Source organism: Oncorhynchus nerka, linkage group LG27 (genome assembly GCF_034236695.1).
Source record: "Oncorhynchus nerka isolate Pitt River linkage group LG27, Oner_Uvic_2.0, whole genome shotgun sequence".
In the NCBI taxonomy this organism is placed as follows: Eukaryota; Metazoa; Chordata; class Actinopteri; order Salmoniformes; family Salmonidae; genus Oncorhynchus; species Oncorhynchus nerka.
In genome coordinates this window covers 35,348,281-35,369,857 of record NC_088422.1, presented here as the reverse complement: position 1 = coordinate 35,369,857, position 21,577 = coordinate 35,348,281, and the positions used below count along the sequence as shown (strand labels likewise).

The following is a 21,577-nucleotide window of genomic DNA, read 5'->3' as shown; positions in this document are numbered from 1 at the left end:
TTGCTAGCAATCAAGAGGAAACTCTGACTGAACAACTCAAACTCTCCAGCATATGCTCTTCAAATGGACGTTAGCTGTGAGGGCTGAGATGCATTGACTTTTGTTCGCAATACATGTCGGGGGATGCTATTCGCGAGGACATATTGTTCTGTCTCACTATTCCCAAGTATGAATCGGCATATGGGATGTTCACTGTGCTGTGTGGCTATATTGACGAAAAACTGATTCTATATGGGATCGAATGGTGGGCTTTTGCACAGATGGCGCTCCGTCTGTCATGGGTGACCGAATGCTGCAGACAACAACCCCAATGTTAAAATGGGGTTGTTGGCCAAAAGAGTTTGGGAACCCCTGTACTATATGTATTGAATATTCATATGAATCCTATAAATAAAAATGGCCAATTTGGGTGCAATCAATTTACTTAGTTTCTCAGAAATTAAATTATATCTCAACAAAGAATGTTGTATGAATACTAATCTTATGTTTCTAACTACAGAATGATTTCAGATATATCTTAGATGGTGGGTGTCATGTCTTGCTGAAATGACTGGTTATGCAATTTTCAATTTTGGCACTCAAAGTGATGCACATACTCAGGAATGACATCGGTGTGATATGAGTTAAGGCCTGTCTTGCCTCCAGGTCTCATCGGTTCAGTATGGGACATAATACACTATATTACACAGCTTAAAGATATTCTCTGGTACTTTTGTATACAGTGCTTTCAGAAGGTATTCAGACCCCTTGACTTTTTCCACATTTTGTTACATTGCAGCCTTATTATAAAATGGATTAAATAAAAACAATTATTCAGCTATCTACACACAATGCCCCATAATGACAAAACAAAAACAGGTTTTTAGAAACTTTTGCACTTTTTTTTCTTCTTCAGAAATACCTTATTTACATAAGTATTCAGACCTTTTGCAATGAGACTCGAAATTGATGTAAAAATCATTAGCTGTCCGTCTGGAAAAATGTCCGGCTAGAAACTCAACCAAAATATCCGGTCCTAGACCTGAAGAAATGCGCTGCCTTGCATGTGTTTGACCAAGAAAAAACTCGTAGGGAAATGACAAGACTCTAGACACCGTGTGGAAGCTGTAGGTACTGCAACCTCAGTCAATTAATTGTGGTTCACCTTTATCAATGGGTTCAAGTAGCGCAGCAATATATTTTTCCATTTTCAGTGATCAGTTTTTCCTGTGCTTTTCGATGTAAATGCCGTTCTGGTAAAGCCACAGCAGTGATTTAACCAGTTTTATAAACGTCTGAGTGTTTTCTATCCACACAGACTAAGCAAATGCATATACTATATTCCTGGCATGAGTAGCAGGGCGCTGAAATGTTGCGCGATTTTTAACAGAATGTTCAAAAAAGTAGAGGGTAGAGGGAAGAGGTTAAGTGGCTCGGCCAGAGTCCGGACTTGAGCCCGACCGAACATCTCTGGAGAGACCTGAAAATAGCTGTGCAGCAACGCTCCCCATCCAACCTGAGGATCTGCAGAGAATGGGAGAAACTCTCCAAATACAGGTGTGCCAAGCTTGTAGTGTCATACCCAAGGCTGGATTCACTGTCAAAGAACTTCAACAAAGTACTGAGTAAAGGGTCTGAATACTTATGTAAATGAATACTGAATACTTATATATTAAAACCTGTTTTTGCTTTGTCATTATGGGGTGTTGTGTGAAGATTGAGGGGGAAAAAACTGTTTAATAAATTATACAATGAGGCTGTAACGTGAAAACAAAATGTGGAAAAAGTCAAGGGGTCTGAATATTTTCCAAAGGCACTGTACTTTTTAACCAGTAGTTCTGAAAGTAGCACCTATGAGTCAAAGTGGTCCCCGAAAATTGCGTTCTACCTCACAAATGTGCAGATGTGTGCACACGTCATTCTCTCTCTCGCTCTACTGTGTGTGCGTCTTGCTAGCTGTCACTCAAATGGTGAGGGACTGGAGCTCCATGGCTGAAACTCGAATTGCTAGGAAGCTGGCCCACATGGGGATAAATGTAGGGAAAATGGCTTCCAGAAAACAGTCACTTTTAAACTAGTGATTTCATGGCTAATTTAGGTAAGAAAGTAATTCTGCTCATAGACTATGTATGAACTGCACATTGACACATCCAGCCCAAAGCGGGAGGTTAAAAATAAAAATAAAAACTTTCTAGCCGCCAAAGTACCGGAGCATGTCTTTAACTGCCAAAAAACCCTCTGCTTATGTAATGGTTAATGCAATGTATTGAGTTTTATTAGGCAGGTGGAGACATGAAATATTTTATTTTACGACTCAATCCACCACCTGACCTGTGAACATGTTTTACATAAAACATCTGGTCATCTATGTTCCTGGCATCTTTGTGTCGGTTCTATGTCTGAAGCATCCTAGAAGGGACCCAACAGAATCTTTGTGAAGTGTCCATGTTTCACAGTCTTTAACAAACAAACGGTGGGTTGTGGCCATTCCCTCTTGGGCTTGGCATTGTAGTTAGAACATGATGTTGTGTCTTTGATGGGCCACAACTCCTACAATGCCTTTAGAAAGTATTCACTGCCCATTTTGCTTAAGAAGTCACACAAGTTTTATGGACTCACTTTTAACTTGTTTTTTGAATGACTACCTCATCTCTGTACCCGACACATACAATGATCTGTAAGGTCCCTCAGTAGAGTAGTGAAATTCCAACACAGATTCAACCACAAAGACCAAGGAGGTTTTCCAATACCTTCCAAAGAAGGGAACCTATTGGTAGATGGTAAAAAAAGCAGACATTTGAATGTCCCTTATAGCATGGTGAGTTTTTTTTAGCATTTTGGATGGTGTATCACTACATCGAGTCACTAGAAAGATACAGGCGTACCTTCCTAAATCAGTTGCCGGAGTGGAATGAAGCTACTCTGGGATTTCGCCATGAGGCCAATGGTGACTTTAAAACAATTACAGAGTTTAATGGCTGTGTTAGGAGAAAAACTTTGTCCACAATACTAATCCAATTGACAGACTGAAAAGAAGGAATCCTGTAAAGAATCAATGTATTCCAAGACATGCATCCTGTTTGCAACAAGGCACTAAAGTAATACTGCAAATAATGTGGCAAAGCAATACACTTTTTGTCCTGAATACATAGTGTTATGTTTGGGGCAAATCCAATACAACACATTACTGAGTATCAATCTCCATATTTTCAAGCATAGTGGTGGTTACATCATGTTATGGTAATGCTTGTAATTGTTAAGGACTGGGGAGTTTTCAGAATCAAAACAAAACACAATGGAGCTAAGCACAGGCAAAGTCCTAGAGGAAAACCTGGTTCAGTGTGCTTTCGTCCAGATACCGGGAGATTAATTCACCTTTCGGCAGGCCGATAACCTAAAACAGATGGCCAAATCTACACCGGAGTTGCTTACCAAGAAGATAGTGAATTTTCCTGAGTGGCCGAGTTGAAATTATGAGGGCGGCGGAGGGGATAACCAATTGTGCTATTTTGTTTGTTTTTTCGCATTGTTTGTAACTTATTTCGTACATAGTGTTGCTGCTACTGTCTCTTATGACCGAAAAGAGCTTGTGGACATCAGAACAGCAATTACTCACCTCGAATTGGATGAAGAATTTTATATCCTTCCCGTCCGACAAATTAATTTGTCGGACGGAAGGATATACTCCAAACACCCGAACAGGCCCTCATCCCTGTCATTCGCTGGAGAAAGAAACTGAGATTTTGTGGAAAGAGATTGCGGTGCCTTGTGAAGATCAGGCGACGAGTGGCTTATCTGGCTGATCTGCCATCAGTACTGTTAGCTAACATTAAATCGCTGGAAAATAAATGGGATGAACTGAAAGCACGTATATCCTACCAACGGGACATTAAACACTGTAATATCTTATGTTTCACTGAGTTGTGGCTGAACGACGACATGAATTGTTTGTTTGTTTTACCTTTATTTAACCAGGCAAGTCAGTTAAGAACAAATTCTTATTTTCAATAACGGCCTAGGAACAGTGGGTTAACTGCCTGTTCAGGGGCAGAACGACAGACTTGTACCTTGTCAGCTCGGGGGTTTGAACTCGCAACGTTCCGGTTACTAGTCACACACTCTAACCACTAGGCTACCCTGCCGCCAGATATCGTGCACCAGCTGTTTACAAATATGCATAGGCCCCCCGCTCTGTATAGCTGATGGGCTATACACTCTATCGGCAGGATAGAATAGCATCCTCTGGAAAGACACGGAGCGGGGGCCTATGCATATTTGTAAACAGCTGGTGCACGATATCTAAGGAAGTCTCAAGGTTTTGCTCACCTGAGGTAGAGTATCTCATGATAAGCTGTAGACCACACTATCTACCTAGAGAGTTTTCATCTGTGTTTTTCGTAGCTGTCTACCTACCACAGCAGACCAAAGCTGGCACTAAAACCCCACTCAATGAGCCGTATACAGCCATAATCAAACAGGAAAGCACTCATCCAGAGGTGGCGCTCCTAGTGGCCATGGACTTTAATGCAGGAAAACTTAATTCAGTTTTACCTAATTTCTGTCAGCATAAATGTGCAACCAGAAGGGGAAAACTCTAGACCACCTTTACTCCACACACAGAGATGCGTACAAAGCTCTCCCTCGCCCTCCATTTGGCAAATCTGACCACAATTCTATCCTCCTGATTCTTGCTTATGAGCAAAAATATGGGCAGGAAGCACCAGTGACTCAGTCTATAAAAAAAAGTGGTCAGATGAAGCAGATGCTAAACTACAGGACTGTTTTGCTAGCACAGACTGGAATATGTTCCGTGATTCTTTCGATGGCTTTGAGGAGTGCACCACATCAGTCACTTACTTCATCAATAAGTGCATCAATGACGTCGTCCCCACAGTGACTGTACGTACATACCCCAACCAGAAGCCATGGATTACAGGCAACATTTGCACTAAGCTAAAGGGTAGAGCTGCCGCTTTCAAGGAGTGGGACTCTAACCCGGATGCTTATAAGAGATCCCTCTATGCCCGCCAACGAAGCATCAAACCGGCAAAGCGTCAATACAGGACTAAGATCGAATCGTACTACACCGGCTTCGACGCTCATCAGATGTGGCAGGGCTTGCAAACTATTACGGACTACAAAGGGAAGTACAGCCGAGAGCTGCCCAGTGACACGAGCCTACCAGACGAGCTAAATAACTTCCATGCTCGCGTCGAGGCAAGTAACACTGAAACATGCATGAGAGCATCAGCTGTTCCAGACAGCTGTGTGATCACACTGTCCGCAGCCGATGTGAGTAAGACCAACTGGTAAGTGTCTTCACTGACATTTTCAACCTCTCCCTGTCTGAGTCTGTAATACCAACATGTTTCAAGCAGACCACCATAGTCCCTGTGCCCAAGAACACTAAGGTAACCTGCCTAAATGACTACCGACCCGTAGCACTCACATCTGTAGCCATGAAATGCTTTGAAAGGCTGATCATGGCTCACATCAACACCATTATCCCAGAAACCCTAGACCCACTCCAATTTGCGTACCGCCCCAACAGATCCACATATGATGCAATCTGTATTGCTCTCCACACTGCCCTTTCACACCTGGACAAAGGGAACACTTATGTGAGAATGCTATTCATTGACTACAGCTCAGCGTTCAACACCATAGTGCCCTCATAGCTCATCACTAAGCTAAGAACCCTGGGACTAAACACCTCCCTCTGCAACTGGATCCTGGACTTCCTGACGGGCCGCTCCCAGGTGGTAAGGGTAGGTAACTACACATCCACCACGCAGATCCTCACACGGGGGCCTCTCAGGGGTGCGTGCTCAGTCCCCTCCTGTATTCCCTGTTCACTCATGACTGCACGGCTAGGAACGACTCCAACACCATCATTAAGTTTGCCGATGACGCAACAGTGGTAGGCCTGATCACCGACAACAATGAGACAGCCTGTAGGGAGGAGGTCAGAGACCTGACCGTGTGGTGCAAGGACAACAACCTCTCCCTCAATGTGATCAAGACAAAGAAGATGATTGTGGACTACAGAAAAAGGAGAACCGAGCACGCCCCATTCTCATCGACGGGGCTGTAGTGGAGCAGGTTGAGAGCTTCAAGTAACTTGATGTCCACATCACCAACAAACTAACATGGGCCAAGCACACCAAGACAGTTGTGAAGAGGGCACGACAAAACCTGTTCCCCCTCAGGAGACTGTAAAGATTTAGCATGGGTTCTCAGATCCTCAAACGGTTTTACAGCTGCACCAGCATCGTGACTGGTTGCATCACTGCCTGGTATTGCAACTGCTTGGCCTCCGACCGCAAGAAACTACAGAAGGTATAAGCTAGAGGTTGACCGATTATGATTTTTCAATGCCGATACCGATTAATCGGCCAATTTTATTTCTTTATTTGTAATAATGACAATTACAACAATACTGAATGAACACTTATTTTAACTTAATAATACATCAATAAAAATCCATTTAGCCTCAAAAAAATAATGAAACATGTTCAATTTGGTTTAAATAATGCAAAAACAAAGTGTTGGAGAAGTAAAAGTGCAATATGTGCCATGTAAAAAAGCTAATGTTTGAGTTCCTTTCTCAGAACATGAGAACATATGAAAGTTGGTGGTTCCTTTTAACATGAGACTTCAATATTCCAAGGTAAGAGGTTTTAGGTTGTAGTTAATATAGTATTTATAGGACTCTTTCTCTCTGTACCATTTGTATTTCATATACCTTTGACTATTGAATGTTCTTATAGGCACTTTAGTATTGCCAGTTTAACAGTATAGCTTCCGTCCCTCTCCTCGCCCCTACCTGGACTCAAACCAGGAACACATCGACAACAGCCACACTTGAAGCAGCGGCGCTTGCAGAACACAGGGAATAACTACTCCAAGTCTCAGAGCGAGTGACGTTTCAAACTCTATTAGCGCGCACCCCGCTAACTAGCTAGCCATTTCATACCGGTTATACCAGCCATTAGGCTGATAGGCTTGAAGTCATAAACAGTACTGTGCTTGCGAAGAGCTGCTGGCAAAATACACGAAAGTGCTGTTGGAATGAATGCTTACGAGCCTGCTTCTGCCTACCATCGCTCAGTCAGACTGTTCTATCAAATCAGACTTAATTATAACATAACACACAGAAATACGAGCCTTTGGTCATTAATATGGTTGAGTCCGGAAACTATCATTTCGAAAACAAAACGTTTATTATTTCAGTAAAATACGGAACCGTTCGGTATTTTATCTAACGGATGGCATCCCTAAGTCTAAATATTCTTGTTACATTGCACAAACTTCAATGTTATGTCATAATTACTTAAAATTCTGGCAAATTAGTTCGCAATGAGCCAGGCTGCCCAAACTGTTGCATATATCCTGACTCTGCGTGCAATGAATGCAAGAGAATTGACACAATTTCACCTGGTTAATATTGCCTGCTAACCTGGATTTCTTTTAGCTGTTCTTTTAGCTATTTTTGCAGGTTTCAAAATATATACAGTGGGGCAAAAAAGTATTTAGTCAGCCATCAATTGTGCAAGTTCTCCCACTTAAAAAGATGAGAGGCCTGTAATTTTCATCATAGGTACACTTCAACTATGACAGACAAAATGAGGGGAAAAAATCCAGAAAATCACATTGTAGGATTTTTTATGAATTTATTAACAAATTATGGTGGAAAATAAGTATTTGGTCAATAACAAAAGTTTATCTCAATACTTTGTTATATACCCTTTGTTGGCAATGACAGAGGTCAAACGTTTTCTGTAAGTCTTCACAAGGTTTTCACACACTGTTGCTGGTATTTTGGCCCATTCCTCCATGCAGATCTCCTCTAGAGCAGTGATGTTTTGGGGCTGTTGCTGGGCAACACAGACTTTCAACTCCCTCCAAAGATTTTCTATGGGGTTGAGATCTGGAGACTGGCTAGGCCACTCCAGGACCTTGAAATGCTTCTTACGAAGCCACTCCTTCGCTGCCCGGGCGGTGTGTTTGGGATCATTGTCATGCTGAAAGACCCAGCCACGTTTCATCTTCAATGCCCCTGCTGATGGAAGGAGGTTTTCACTCAATCTCACGATACATAGCCCCATACATTCTTTCCTTTACACAGATCAGTCGTCCTGGTCCCTTTGCAGAAAAACAGCCCCAAAGCGTGATGTTTCCACCCCCATGCTTCACAGTAGGTATGGTGTTCTTTGGATGCAACTCAGTATTCTTTGTCCTCCAAACACGACGAGTTGAGTTTTTACCAAAAAGTTATATTTTGGTTTCATCTGACCATATGACATTCTCCCAATCTTCTTCTGGATCATCCAAATGCTCTCTAGCAAACTTCAGACGGGCCTGGATATGTACTGGCTTAAGCAGGGGGATACGTCTGGCACTGCAGGATTTGAGTCCCTGGCGGCGTAGTGTGTTACTGATGGTAGGCTTTGTTACTTTGGTCCCAGCTCTCTGCAGGTCATTCAATAGGTCCCCCTGTGTGGTTCTGGGATTTTTGCTCACCGTTCTTTGTTATCATTTTGGCCCCACGGGGTGAGATCTTGCGTGGAGCCCCAGATCGAGGGAGATTATCAGTGGTCTTGTATGTCTTCCATTTCCTAATAATTGCTCCCACAGTTGATTTCTTCAAACCAAGCTGCTTACCTATTGCAGATTCAGTCTTTCCAGCCTGGTGCAGGTCTACAATTTTGTTTCTGGTGTCCTTTGACAGCTCTTTGGTCTTGGCCATAGTGGAGTTTGGAGTGTGACTGTTTGAGTTTGTGGACAGGTGTCTTTTATTCTGATAACAAGTTCAAACAGGTGCCATTAATATAGGTAACGAGTGGAGGACAGAGGAGCCTCTTAAGGAAGAAGTTACACGTCTGTGAGAGCCAGAAATCTTGCTTGTTTGTAGGTGAACAAATACTTATTTTCCACCATCATTTGCAAATAAATTCATTAAAAATCCTACAATGTGATTTTCTGGATTTTTTTTTCTCATTTTGTCTGTCATAGTTGAAGTGTACCTATGATTAGAATTACAGGCCTCACATCTTTTTAAGTGGGAGAACTTGATAACAATTGGTGGCTGACTAAATACTTTTTTACCCCACTGTACTTCTGTGTATTGATTTTAAGAAATGCTTTGGTGATAATGGTTAGGTATAGTCATCCAACGATTGTGCTTTTTTCGCAAATGCGCTTTTGTTTGCATATGGACACGCTAGATAAACTAGTAATATCATCAACCATGTGTAGTTATAACTAGTGATTATGATTGATTGATTGTTTTTTATAAGATAAGTTTAATGCTAGCTAGCAACTTACCTTGGCTTCTACTGCATTCGTGTAACAGGCAGTCTCCTTGTGTTCTTCAACGAGAGGCAGGTGGTTATAGTGTTGGACTAGTTAACTGTAAGGTTGCAAGATTGGATCCCACGAGCTGACAAGGAGAAAATCTGTCGTTCTGCCCCTGAACAAGGCAGTTAACCCACCGTTCCTAGGCCGTCATTGAAAATAAGAATGTGTTCTTAAATGACTTGCCTAGTTAAATAAAGGTTAAAAAATAAATAAAATCGGCCCTAATTAATTGGCCATTCCGATTAATCGGTCGACCTCTAGTATAAGTCATAAGACATCTAATCAAAATGGCTAGACTATTTGCATTGCCCCCCTCCCTCCTCTCTTTTACACTGCTGCTTCTTTGTTATTATCTATGCATATTCACTTTAATAACTTTACCTACATGTACATACTACCGCAACACCGGTGACCCCTCACATTGACTCTGTACCGGTACACACTGTATATAGCCCCGCTATTGTTATTTACTGCTGCTCTTTAATTATTTGTTATTCCTATCGCTTTCTGTTTTAATGCATTTTCTTAGAACTGCATTGTTTGTTAAGGACTTGTAAGTAAGCATTTCACTGTAAGGTGTTGAATACCTGTTGTATTCAGCACATGTAACAAATACCCTTTGATTTGAGTTACAGTTCGACTTATATCTGCTTGAAAATCTATGGCAAGATTTGAAAATGGTTGTAAAGATTGACAACTCAATGGACAGAGTTTGAAGAATTTTGAATAGAACAATAGGCAAATATTGTACAATCCAGATGTGCAAAACTCTTAAACTTACCCAGAAAGACTCAAAACCGTAATCGCTGCCAAAGGTGATTCTTATGTAAATGTAATATCTATGTACATTTGATATATTTCTGTATTTCATTTTCAATAAATTAGCAAACATTTCTAAACATGTTTTCACTTTGTCGTTATAGGGTATTGTGTGTAGATGGGTGAGAAAAAACCTATTTAATCTATTTCGAATTCAGGCTGTAGCGCAATTTTGGGGGGAATAAGTCAAAGAGTATAAATAATTTCTGAAGGCATTGTACAAGATATTTGAAATGGGTTTAGGTTGGTCATAACAAAAAGTTTGGGAATCAAAACCACTGATGTAGGGCACCACTACTGCAGTTTTGCAATGGAGTGGGGGTGTATTAGCACTCGCTGCTCCCACCCTGCTGGACTTGATAAGGATGACAAGACCAGGCCTTAGTGTAGCGGGCCAACATAAACACTGTAACATCCAGGTAGCAACGGCACTGTACCAACCAAAGATTTCACCAAACATACAAACAGGGTAGTAGAATGAGGCAAGTGTTTGAGGTCTTCACTAGGAGAACATTTACTGAAACGTTGCACAAACGAGAGAGACAGTTTTATCTCACATACAGGAGAACTCCCGTCTGGCAAGTGTTATTTCACTCGGGTCTTGACTTGATGCAACATGCTGTGTTTGCTTACTTAGAAAATACCCTTATCTAGAGTGGCTTATGCAATTCAAACAACTCAGCAAGGCATTTAGTTTGTGAACTTTGGGATTGTGGGCTGGGGACCTGTGGTTGTTGGACAGATACTAAGAATTTTGATTTTGAGGTGTTTTTGTGTGTGTGCTGCCTATTAAGCAGCACACACACACAGAGCAGGCTGATGTCGTTGTTTCCTTTCCTTACAATCCATCTTCTCCAACTGACACCTGATTAGTTGAGGTGGTCCCCCTCCATACCCCCTACCTCCTACCCCTTCTGTGGTGTCAGCGGGAAAACACCAATATCGGCTAGCCAGCCCTGAAAGGAGGCTTTACTTCCATTGTGCTGGTGTGTGCAGCAAGCCCTGGAGCCATGAATAACCCACCTGGCATGTAGTGACTCCCCCTCTGCAACCTCTCTGTGTGGAGAGTCCTCTTCAGAGTGTAAACACCTTGCAAATACCTGGTGATTCAGAGGAGATGATTACTGGCAGTTCAGACCGGTACAACGTATCCTAGGCCCATCTGGCTGCATTAGTATTAATGCCCAGCAAAAAACAAATGTTCCGACAACTTTAGTGAACATTCCCTCGAGTGTCATTAGGTCATTAGCTAATGTTTTCATAGGAATGTTCCCATGATGTGCAAGGAATGTTTTGAAGAGACCGTTCTTTTAATGTCAAATGGAACTTACCAAGAACGGGGTTACTATGTTCTCAGAACACAAGATATTAATGTTCTAGACACATTAAATGAGAATGTTGCAAGAACATTCATGTGTCCAGTTTTATGTGGGTAAATAGAATATTCCATCAACGTTCAACCAAACATACACAGAATATGATCAATAAAACAATTTCTTCAGCGTACTTTTAACAGAGCTGAGAATGACTTCAAAGTGCGTTCACCATATTGCTTACACCTATCAAGTTGTTTCAGATCTACACAAGTATCTACAGAGGTTTGTGGTTTCTTCTGGACAGGACCTAACTATATGGCTCAATAAGCACATGCTGTAAAGATACCCCTTATTGGGACAATGGTTAGGGCGTTCGTCATTGGTTCTGGTGGCCTGGGTTCAAGATCCGCTAGGGGAGTCACCCTACTCTCACTTTCTTAGCAATATACACTGAGTGTACACATCATTAGGAACACCTTCCTAATATTGAGTTGCACCCCTTTTTGCACTCAGAACAGCCTCAATTTGTCAGGGCATGGACTTTACAAGAGGCAATGCATTCCACAGCAGGAGTTCCTAATGTTTTCAACACTCAGTGTAGACTAATGTCAATATTGCTGTTTTGAATTGTATTTTTCAGACATTTTGTTTATATGTAAATTTCACTTGTAAATATTATTTATGCATCATAGTGTGTATACAGTCGTGGCCAAAAGTTTTGAGAATGACACATATTAATTTTCACAAAGTTTGCTGCTTCAGTGTCCTTAGATATTTTTGTCAGATGTTACTATGGAATACTGAAGTATAATTACAAGCATTTCATAAGTGTCAAAGGCTTTTATTGACAATTACATGAAGTCGATGCAAAGAGTCAATATTTGCAGTGTTGACCCTTCTTTTTCAAGACACCTGCAATCCACCCTGGCCTGCTGTCAATTAACTTCTGGGCCACATCCTGACTGACATAATCAATGCTTGGAGTTTGTCAGAATTTGTGGGGTTTTGTTTGTCCACCCGCCTCTTGAGGATTGACCACAAGTTCTCAATGGGATTAAGGTCTGGGGAGTTTCCTGGCCATGGACCCAAAATATTGATGTTTTGAGCCACTTAGTTATCACTTTTGCCTTATGGCAAGGTGCTCCATCATGCTGGAAAATGCATTGTTCGTCACCAAACTGTTCCTGGATGGTTGGGAGAAGTTGCTCTCGGAGGATGTGTTGGTACCATTCTTTATTCATGGCTGTGTTCTTAGGTCAAAATTGTGAGTGAGCCCACTCCCTTGGCTGAGAAGCAACCCCACACATGAATGGTCTCAGGATGCTTTACTGTTGGCATGACACAGGACTGATGGTAGCGCTCACCTTGTCTTCTCCGGACAAGCTTTTTTCCCGGATGCCCCAAACAATCGCAAAGGGGATTCATCAGAGAAAATGACTTTACCCCAGTCCTCAGCAGTCCAATCCTTGTACCTTTTGCAGAATATCAGTCTGTCCTTTATGTATTTCCTGGATAGAAGTGGTATCTTTGCTGCCCTTCTTGACACCAGGCCATCCTCCAAAAGTCTTCGCCTCACTGTGCATGCAGGTGCACTCACACCTGCCTGCTGCCATTCCTGAGCAAGCTCTGTACTGGTGGTGCCCCGATCCCGCAGCTGAATCAACTTTAGGAGACGGTCCTAGCGCTTGCTGGACTTTGTTGGGCGACTTGAAGCCTTCTTCACAACAATTGAATCGCTGTCCTTGAAGTTATTGATGATCCGATAAATGGTTGATTTAGGTGCAATCTTACTGGCAGCAATATCCTTGCCTGTGAAGGCCTTTTTGTGCAAAGCAATGATGACGACACGTGTTTCCTTGCAGGTAACCATGTTTGACAGAGGAAGAACAATGATTTCAAGCACCACCCTCCTTTTGAAGCTTCCAGTCTGTTATTTGAACTCAATCAGCATGACAGAGTGTTCTCCAGCCTTGTCCTCGTCAACACTCACACCTGTGTTAACGAGAGAATCACTGACATGATGTCAGCTGGTCCTTTTGTGGCACGGCTGAAATGCAGTGGAAATGTTTTTGGGGGATTCAGTTCATTTGCATGGCAAAGAGGGTCTTTGCAATTAATTGCAATTCATCTGATCACTCTTCATAACATTCTGGAGTATATGCAAATTGCCATCATACAAACTGAGGCAGCAGACTTTGTGAAAAGTCATATTTGTGTCATTCTCAAAACTTTTGGCCACGACTGTAGATTTATCCTCCCTGAATTTCTGGAACTTTGGCTACCAGCTTTGTTTCTTTGTGCACAATCTCTAGATGCTTTTTCAGGTTTGTGTTTCTGGATGAAGAGATCAATGCAGCCTTTGCAGAATTTGCACTTGACAAAAATGTTGTTCTCTTTCTCCTCGATTAACAAACAATAATGGGAGCATTTCCACAAGGAAAAGGATAAGCGGGGTAAAAACACTTTACGATAGCCTATTGGAAACGGGGTAGCCTACAGCATGAATTCCATTAACATGAGCTTTAAAAAATATATAACACGCTGATAGAGAGATGCTTCTGAAGGTAATATACACTTTGTCTAAACATCAGACCTTTACCATCGTTACTCTATAAATCGTCAGTCTGACCGAAGTCGCCCTAAGAAAGATGCAGTAGTCTCTACAAGCCAGAATGTTGAATAAAAAGTATTCAGACCCCTTGACTTTTTCCAAATTTTGTTACGATACTGCCTTATTCTAAAATTGATAAAATATTTTTTCCCCCTCATCTATCTACATGCAATACCCCATAATGACAAAGCCATAACAGGTTTTACCATTTTTTTTGCTAATGTATTAAAAATACAAAAACTGAAATATTGCATTTACATAAGTATTCAGACCCTTTACTCAGTACTTTGTTGAAGCACCTTTGGCAGCGATTACAGCCTCGAGTCTTCTTGGCTATGACGCTACAAGCTTGGCACACCTGTATTTGGGGAGTTTTTATCCCATTCTTCTCTGTAGATCCTCCTAAGGCTCTGTCAGGTTGGATTGGGAGCGTGCGTCGCTGCACAGCTATTTCTTAGCCTTTCCAGGCTGTCATGTGCCTTTTACTGAGGAGTGGCTTCGATCTTGCCACTCTACCATAAAGGCCTTATTTGATGGAGTGCTGCAGAGATGATTGTCCTTCTAGAAGGTTCTCCCATCTCCACAGAGGAGCTCTGTCAGAGTGACTTTATATATGTGGGACCTTATATAGACAGGTGTGTGCCTTTCCAAATCATGTCCTGTTCATTTGGCACTTTCCCCCTTCTGATGACCAGGTGGCGAATCGCATCTCTGCATGTCTGGCAGACATATCAGTGTGGATGACGGATCACCACCTCAAGCTGAACCTCGGCAAGACGGAGCTGCTCTTCCTCCCGGGGAAGGACTGCCCGTTCCATGATCTCGCCATCACGGTTGACAACTCCATTGTGTCCTCCTCCCAGAGCGCTAAGAACCTTGGCGTGATCCTGGACAACACCCTGTCGTTCTCAACTAACATCAAGGCGGTGGCCCGTTCTTGTAGGTTCATGCTCTACAACATCCGCAGAGTACGACCCTGCCTCACACAGGAAGCAGCGCAGGTCCTAATCCAGGCACTTGTCATCTCCCGTCTGGATTACTGCAACTCGCTGTTGGCTGGGCTCCCTGCCTGTGCCATTAAACCCCTACAACTCATCCAGAACGCCGCAGCCCGTCTGGTGTTCAACCTTCCCAAGTTCTCTCACGTCACCCCGCTCCTCCGCTCTCTCCACTGGCTTCCAGTTGAAGCTCGCATCCGCTACAAGACCATGGTGCTTGCCTACGGAGCTGTGAGGGGAACGGCACCTCAGTACCTCCAGGCTCTGATCAGACCCTACACCCAAACAAGGGCACTGCGTTCATCCACCTCTGGCCTGCTCGCCTCCCTACCACTGAGGAAGTACAGTTCCCGCGCAGCCCAGTCAAAACTGTTCGCTGCTCTGGCCCCCCAATGGTGGAACAAACTCCCTCACGACGCCAGGACAGCGGAGTCAATCACCACCTTCCGGAGACACCTGAAACCCCACCTCTTTCAGGAATACCTAGGATAGGATAAAGTAATCCTTCTCACCCCCCTTAAAAGATTTAGATGCACTATTGTAAAGTGGCTGTTCCACTGGATGTCTTAAGGTGAACGCACCAATTTGTAAGTCGCTCTGGATAAGAGCGTCTGCTAAATGACTTAAATGTAAATTTGAATTTACCACAGGTGGACTCCAATCAAGTTGTAGAAACATCTCAAGGATGATCAATGGAAACAGGATGCACCTGAGTTAAATGTCGAGTCTCATAGCAAGGGGTCTGAATACTTATGTAAATGTAATATTTCAGTTGTATTTTTTTTTGCATTTAAAAAAAAACTGTTTTTGCTTAGTCCTTATTGTGTGTAGATTAAGATTTATTTTTAAAATCAATTTTAGAGTAAGGCGTAACACGTAACAAAGTGTGGAAAAAGTCAAGGGGTCTGAATACTTTCCTAATGCACTGTATACTAAAATCTTGGAAATCAATCAATCTGCCATCATTAACAAAATGGAAAAATTGAATTATTTTTTATTGAAATAGTATGGGCGGCGAGAAAACAAATGATTACAATTTAAGGCCAAGTGGCAAACAATAATGCAGGCACTAGGGATGCGGGTGTGAGCATGTGGGTCTGGGCAGATGTAGTTATTGTTTGGGTCTGTAAGTTGTTCGTATGTATAAGTTTGTATGTGGAGTAATAAATAAAAAAAGGGCTGAGGGAAAAAATTTTTTAAGGAAAAAATAAAGACATGGACACAGGAATGTTCTTGCAACGTTCTGATGAAACGTGTCTATAACGTCAATATGTTATATTCTGAGAACATTGCAATCGTGTTCTGTGTATGTTTGATGTGACGTTGATGGAATATTCTCCTAATTCTCAGAGAACTGGACACATTAATGTTCTTTCAGATTCCCATAAAACCCATCTACAACATTTATGTTGTATATTCTGAGAACATTGTAACCAATTTCTGCTTGAAATTAAGGGAATGTTCTCCTAAGTAACACCAAAACATGCAAAAAAAAAGTTATCAGAAGGTTTTTCCCCTTACTAATGAATAACTGGACACTCAAACATTAGGAGAACATTACGTGTAATGTTACAAATATGTTCTCTCTCCTTAGAATTGTTAGCTGGGTGCCCAGTCACATGGTTTAGGCCTGTGTTCTCCCTGTACTAAAGCTGTCCTCACTGGGCTGGTGACAGCACCACCTTCGGCTAATCCTTTCACTATTCCTGAAAATATCGATCACATGAGTTTTCCAGGAGTTTTGAAGGAGTTTTCCGGCTAGAGGTCGGTTTACTAGCTAGTAACCTGTTGGCTAGGTATTTAAATTTAACCAAAAAAATGTAACCTTTATTTATCTAGGCAAGTCAGTTAACAACAAATTCTTATTTATAATGACTGCCTATTATCCTGGCCTAACCCGGTCAACGCTGGGCCAATTGTGCACTGCCCTATGGGACTCCCAATCACGGGTGTCAGCCTGGAATCAAACCAGGGTCTGTAGTGACACCTCTAGCACTGAGATGCAGTGCCTTAGACCGCTGCGCCACTCGGCAGCCAACAGAGCTCTTCCTGTTGACGAGGAGATGGTGTTTTTTAAAAATCTGTGTCCTAGAGCTCCTGCCTTTGTCGATGCCAGCAAATCCTCTCAGATGAGTTGAATGACTAGTGAGTGTGTGCGTATGTATGTGTGCGTCTGCGTGTGTGTTGGAGAAAAGAGGAGTCACACCATAACATAGGCCTAATACATACTCAACTCTTTCTAAAGTTCTCCCTTCCTAACCCCCAGTTCCACCCTGATCCATATATGACACAAGTGTGGAGTGACTAACAATAACACTGTGTGGGACAGATGGGAATGGGAGTGTGTGACAGGCGGCAGTGGCCAGTCTTAAAGGAGGGAGATGGGTTGGTCCCTCCCCTGAGGTTAATGGGATTTGTGCAGAGCTGTGTGTGCCAGGCTCGTTGCCCTCCTCATCCATGCTTGGTCCAGCTGAGTTCCCTGGCAGCGCTGGCTTGGAGTCAGTTGATTTGTTGGGTGGCATGCAACCTGCTAGCTAAGGAGATCAAGACATATATATTTATTTTTTGCAATTGAACAAGAAGCTTTGCTTGTCCCAGAGAAGGGAAGAAAGAAAGCCATCCTCTGAGGTCTTGGAGAGCAGGTTTCTGTTGGACAGTGGTATAAGATCCTGGATGAGGACCTTATTTTCCCCTGCTGAAGTGGAAACCTGTTGCTCTGCAGCTGAGAACTAGGACAGACACATTGTTTGGTGGTCTTCTTAGAATTGAATTGATTAAATAAGGATGGATTTCATGCCGGGGAAGAATTGATGCTGAGAAAAGAGGTAGTCCAACATCTGAAATCCTCTTGAGTCGTAAACACGAATGGCTATACAGTGTCCCGTTTATTTGTGCGTACGTTTGAGTCTGAGTTGGAATGTGTGTGAGAAATGAGGTTTGATTGTGTGATAGTCTGAGTCTTTAAGAGAGTGCGTGAGAGAGGGCGAGCGAGAGAGATAGGAATTTGATTTTGTGATCGTGTGAGAGCGAGTGAGGGAGGCAGAAGGACACAAGCCTCTGCCTGCGGGTGGAGACAGTGCGCAGCAGCAAGTCTTCTTAGGCAGGAGCACTCTGACTTGGCTTGTCTTCACTGCTTTACTCAGTGCTACTACAGAGCAGCAGGCAGCCGCCTACCTACATCTCACAGAAGAGACCGGACTAAGTAAGTCTGTCACCCAGGGTTTGGTTCAGGCCGTCCGTGACGCGATCTCTCTCTTTACATGACTTTACTCCAACTCTGTTTCTTGGATCTAAAGACAAGGGCTGCTTAGCAGACGGGAGAGGCTAGAGATTTCACTGGCCGGTCAACAGAATGCGTCTGGTGGTGGAGTCCCCTCAGGAGGTTATGCTAAAGATGCTGCCCTATTTTGTTGAGAACGCCGTGCTGACCCAGAGCGAGATATGCTGCATGTGAGTTTAGCAGAGTGCTTCTGTGTGGAGTGGGTGGGGACTTCTAAACCGTTCCCTCATAGATGTAGTGTGTGATCTACAAGAATAGAAATGCTATAAGATGAACTGTGTGCCTGTGTGGTTCTAAGACAGGAGTGCGGATGTGTACGACTGGTAACTCAGTGGTGTACAAATGCATTCGGAAAGCTACTGGGATGTTATTGTGTTATTGTTACACAATCTGTCCTAAATAATCTGAACAATACCTGCTAACTTGCCCATCCATCTTAAATGTTACACTCCCCTGTGTATGTATTTGGACCTAATGATCACTACATCAAGCTTGTGACTCTACAAATGTGGATATTTTTACAGCTGGTTTTGGTTGTTTCGGATGATGTTTTTCCCAATAGGAAGTGAATGGTGAATAATGGGATGTATAATATGAGTCATGTTTATTATTTCTGAACACTTCTACAGTAATGTGGATGCTACCATGATTGTGAATAACCATGAATGAATTGTGAATGATGATAAGTGTGAAGGTAAAAGCGGAACAAAGATCATAAACCCCCCATGGTAATGTGAGAGGTTAGCATGTTTTGTTATAGTCTCTGTAACTTCCTCAATCATCATTATTCAAGATGTTTTTCTTTAATAGTGCCATTACATTATCAGGATTCATTTAGAAGTGTTCAGAAACATCTTATCTACTCACTTAGAAAGAAAATTACTCCAGTCATCATTCACCATTCGGTTCTTATTGGGCAAAACATAACCCAAAACAAACTGCAAATGGATCCAATGAGTTTGTAGAGTCACAAACTTGATGTAGTCATTGCGCGCAAGGAATATGGGACCAAATACTAAACTTTTGACTACTTTAATACTATGAATACATTTGTCCAAACACTTATGACTTCAAGTGGGGGGACTAGATATATAAAGTGTTTTAATTTCTAAACGGTAAAACATATGTTTGAAAATACCATTAAAAAAAGGTGACATTCTGTACTGTCGCCTCATATGAAACATTTCATCTCAATTCCAAAAAATGCTGGAGTATAGATCCAAATGTAATGTTTTTGCTCCACTGTCCAAGTACACACTGTGGGGAATGTATATAGTCTAGCTACTGGCTTGAAACTTCCCTAGATGAACGGAAGAGCAATCATGGGATCAAGTTAATGCGCATAACAAGCCTGATACTAAAAGTAGTCATACACTTGTGATTGTATGAATTCTGCTCATTCAGAGTGAAGAGCCTGTCTTCTTTTCTCTCCCAGAAGAATAGGTAGGCCTACTCTATAATCATAAGGGATCATTGAGGCTATTTGGCAAGCCTCTCTATTGTTGTCTTTGTGTGCCGTGATAGCAGATATATTTTTAGTCCTGGTGTTAGTGGAGAGGCTGATAGCAGGGTGGGTGCCGGAGGACTTGAGACACCAGAGTAGAGCAGAACAGAAGCTAGTTAATTTGACTGTCTGAGTATAGATGCTGGTGATTTACATGGCAGGAAAGGAGAGGATGGTTCACATTCAACACATCCTCACTGTGGTTTACGCATGCAGCATATTTCAATGGATCATACAGCATTGTATGTACTATGTGTAGATTAAACTTTTATTTTGTTTTCTAGTAGGAGAGAAATACCGTATGTTTTCAATTCTATAATAGATTGATGTCCTGCCGAGATATCACAGGTAATGCTGAAGGCAGCTCAAAGTGGTAAACTAGATGGAGGTGGAATTCATGGTTATTTGATGGGGATTATCTCTAGTGGCTTTCCCACAATGTAACTGCATATACAGAGTGACATGATGTTTGAAGGAGGTTCTCCATTTCTTCCTGTAGACTTGGCTAGCTGCAGTTCTACCTCATATTCATCATTCCCTGACAGGAGTCTCCACACCGCCCCATACATTTTAAAAACAGGGGGAAAATAGGAGAGAAACAAAAGTCCAAAGTGAAACAAAGGATCTTGTGATTAGTGGCCGGCCACCCCCATGGGCCTGTCACTGTGGAACTCTGTCTCTGTGGTCGGGGGGGGGTAATTTTAGTGTGATGGCGGCACAAAGCAGAGCCTGTTGTTTCGGCGTTATTGAATGCTTGGGCCAGGCCTCTTCCTCCTCTGGCCTGGACACAGGAAGTCCAGTCAGGGACAGACAATGAAGGAGGGGGGTGGTGGACTGACTCAGGGATGGTTCTTGACCCTCACAGGGCTTAAATATGTGACCCCTGAATGTTTAGGCTAACCCCCTTTTCAACCAGACTTGTCATCAGCACAACCTATGGCATTTATTGTCTCACCTGAAATACTGGTTTAGACATTTAATAGTAGTTAGGCTTTGGTGTTGTCTAGTTTTCCTGTTAGGTGTTTCTTTTGTTCCTGTCTCTCATCACACCTGCACTTTCCAATGACATGCTGGTTTGCTAGACTGCACAAACAGGGTACATTGGGTATGTGTTCCGCCCTTCTGTCAGGTGGATTTATGAGCCTGGAGAGAGACTCATTCTGAAAGCACAGTGAAAAGGATTAATTGGAGCTGGCATGGAGAACAGCTTCAGCCCCACTTTGTCTTTCACCATCACCATTCTATATTAATTGTCACCTGCAGATTTCTTAGGAAGTCAACGAGAGGTTTGACATATAGCCAAGACAGGTGAGACATATATAAATGCTGTGTGTAGCCCCTGAGGAATGCATTACAAAATACTGCAGCTAATTATTCAAGCTGTTTTGCATTTGTCTGGGCCAGCAGAGACCTGCCAGATCCCATCAGGATGCAGCAGCTTATGCAGGGGAAAAAGGCCAGATAAGCATTCAGGATCAAAGCTTGATTCATAGCTGCTGTAGGTTGAGGCTCCGGCTCCCTCTCAAACCTGTCTTACAGCTGGACTTTTCCTATTTGGTTTAGCGGCAGAAATAGTGGCAGCCAACACCCAAGATGTATCCTCATCTCAGTGCCTGTCTGTGCCTCCTGACCCGAAGCCAAATATTAAACACTCTCTGGTCCCAAATATGATTTACCTAATCTCTTTATCTTCATTCCCTCTAACATAGG

The 21,577-nt window shown here is 42.6% G+C and overlaps 1 protein-coding gene across 5 annotated transcripts in view; it reads left to right on the top strand.

Annotated features, from left to right (window-relative positions):
• The window catches only part of LOC115118910 (protein phosphatase Slingshot homolog 1-like), a 67,930-nt gene that overhangs the window by 16,845 nt on the left and 29,508 nt on the right, over positions 1 to 21,577 (top strand). The window contains exon 1 of one of the 5 annotated variants that reach the window (XM_065011609.1): positions 18,062 to 18,533. The exons of the other annotated variants lie outside the window; for them this stretch is intronic. Coding sequence (XP_064867681.1) covers positions 18,436 to 18,533 — 98 coding nt within the window. The 5' untranslated portion in view covers positions 18,062 to 18,435. Of the gene's footprint in view, positions 1 to 18,061; positions 18,534 to 21,577 lie in introns of those variants that run through there. 5 annotated transcript variants of the gene reach the window in all.